This window comes from Anneissia japonica, unplaced genomic scaffold (genome assembly GCF_011630105.1).
Source record: "Anneissia japonica isolate Jap-2015-1 unplaced genomic scaffold, ASM1163010v1 scaffold287726_len2788222_cov184, whole genome shotgun sequence".
Taxonomy (NCBI): Eukaryota; Metazoa; Echinodermata; class Crinoidea; order Comatulida; family Comatulidae; genus Anneissia; species Anneissia japonica.
Window position 1 is genome coordinate 712,894 of NW_022705125.1, and position 1,298 is coordinate 714,191.

At 35.4% G+C, this 1,298-nt stretch overlaps 1 protein-coding gene across 1 annotated transcript in view; it reads left to right on the forward strand.

The window, feature by feature from the left end:
* Window positions 1–288: 288 nt before the first annotated feature.
* Window positions 289–1,298, forward strand: part of LOC117105349 (DNA-directed RNA polymerases I, II, and III subunit RPABC2-like) — a 4,550-nt gene continuing 3,540 nt past the window's right edge. The window contains exons 1-2 of the mRNA XM_033246472.1: window positions 289–443; window positions 1,194–1,257. Coding sequence (XP_033102363.1) covers window positions 418–443; window positions 1,194–1,257 — 90 coding nt within the window. The 5' untranslated portion in view covers window positions 289–417. The remainder of the gene's footprint in view (window positions 444–1,193; window positions 1,258–1,298) is intronic.

Sequence of the window (1,298 nt, forward strand, 5' to 3'; positions counted from 1 at the left end):
TTTGTACCGCTTTTGGCACTCCTCAGCCCTCCTCTTTCTTGGTTGCTTTTGCTCTGTTTGTTGTACTTTTACTGTTTGTACTGAAAGGAATAAAATAAAATAAAAATAAAATATATTGGGCCTTGGTTGGCCTTACCTAATTTTCCTGGTCCACACTAACGAGATACTACACAGGACACTATACTACAGATACTTTACTCATGTCCAGTGTTGTATGAAAAACACTTGTTATTTTATAAACGTTTATATTAGTTGGGGTGACTTAGTTCAATAAATGCATCGCTGGCGTGCAATACCGATTTGCAGGCTGCATTCATGCTTCAAAAAAAGTCGAGAGCTGCCGAAAGTGCGAAGACGATACAACAAACAAAGTAGACTGGTTTTGAGTCATATATTGTAACAAAATCCGTCGAAAATATGGCAGATGACGATGATATGGGAGAGTAAGTTAAAATACACAGAATTTTATTGTTTTAAAAACAGTGTAAACAAGTCTTATGTCCGTGTTTTTCCGTGCCTAGCTTAGGTAGGACTAGCCTAGCCCTAGGCCACGGCAGAAAAAGCCTAAGCCTAGAAGTAGCCCTAGCAGCAGAGCATGACAATTCTAGCCGCCGCTAGTCCTAAGTAAAGGCGCTATCATTTAATTTGTCAATGTCGTATTCTTTTGTGTGTAACACTAAGTTTATTCAAGTAAAATTGTACTTTTTACAGATATAAATAAATTGATTATTTAAGGATATTTCTTGGTTGGGTTGTTAGAATAGATTAGAAAGAAGGAAATAATATTATTAATAGGCTAGGCCTAGCCTAGGCTATAGAGGTAGACCTGGGATCCTTTCACTGACTGTTGAGGGAGGTGGAGGTGCTATGAATGTTATATTAATTAAGCCTAGGCCTGTGTCAAGGATGTAATTATATCAAGAAAGAAGTCTATTAGTTAATGCATGTGTTTGAATTCTTTTATATATTTTACTTAAAGTAATAATTCGGCCTAAGGCTAATAAGCCTTTATATTTTAAGGAACAAAAATGACTAAATAAAGCAAAGAAAAAAAACAAACAAATGGTGCTAAAAATGCACAAATATTAATTCAAAATCAAATCGTGGGAGCCTACCAAAAATTGGCACTGACTGGCAATGATAGACAATCGAACACAATTTTAATTGTTGTATTTTTTTTTTCTTCTATTCAGGTTCAATGACAATTTTGAAGATGTTGTGGATGATGAAGAAATGAATGATATACAAAATGATGGCGTAAGTTATTATAGTTGTTGTCACATGGCCGGCGGAACCGG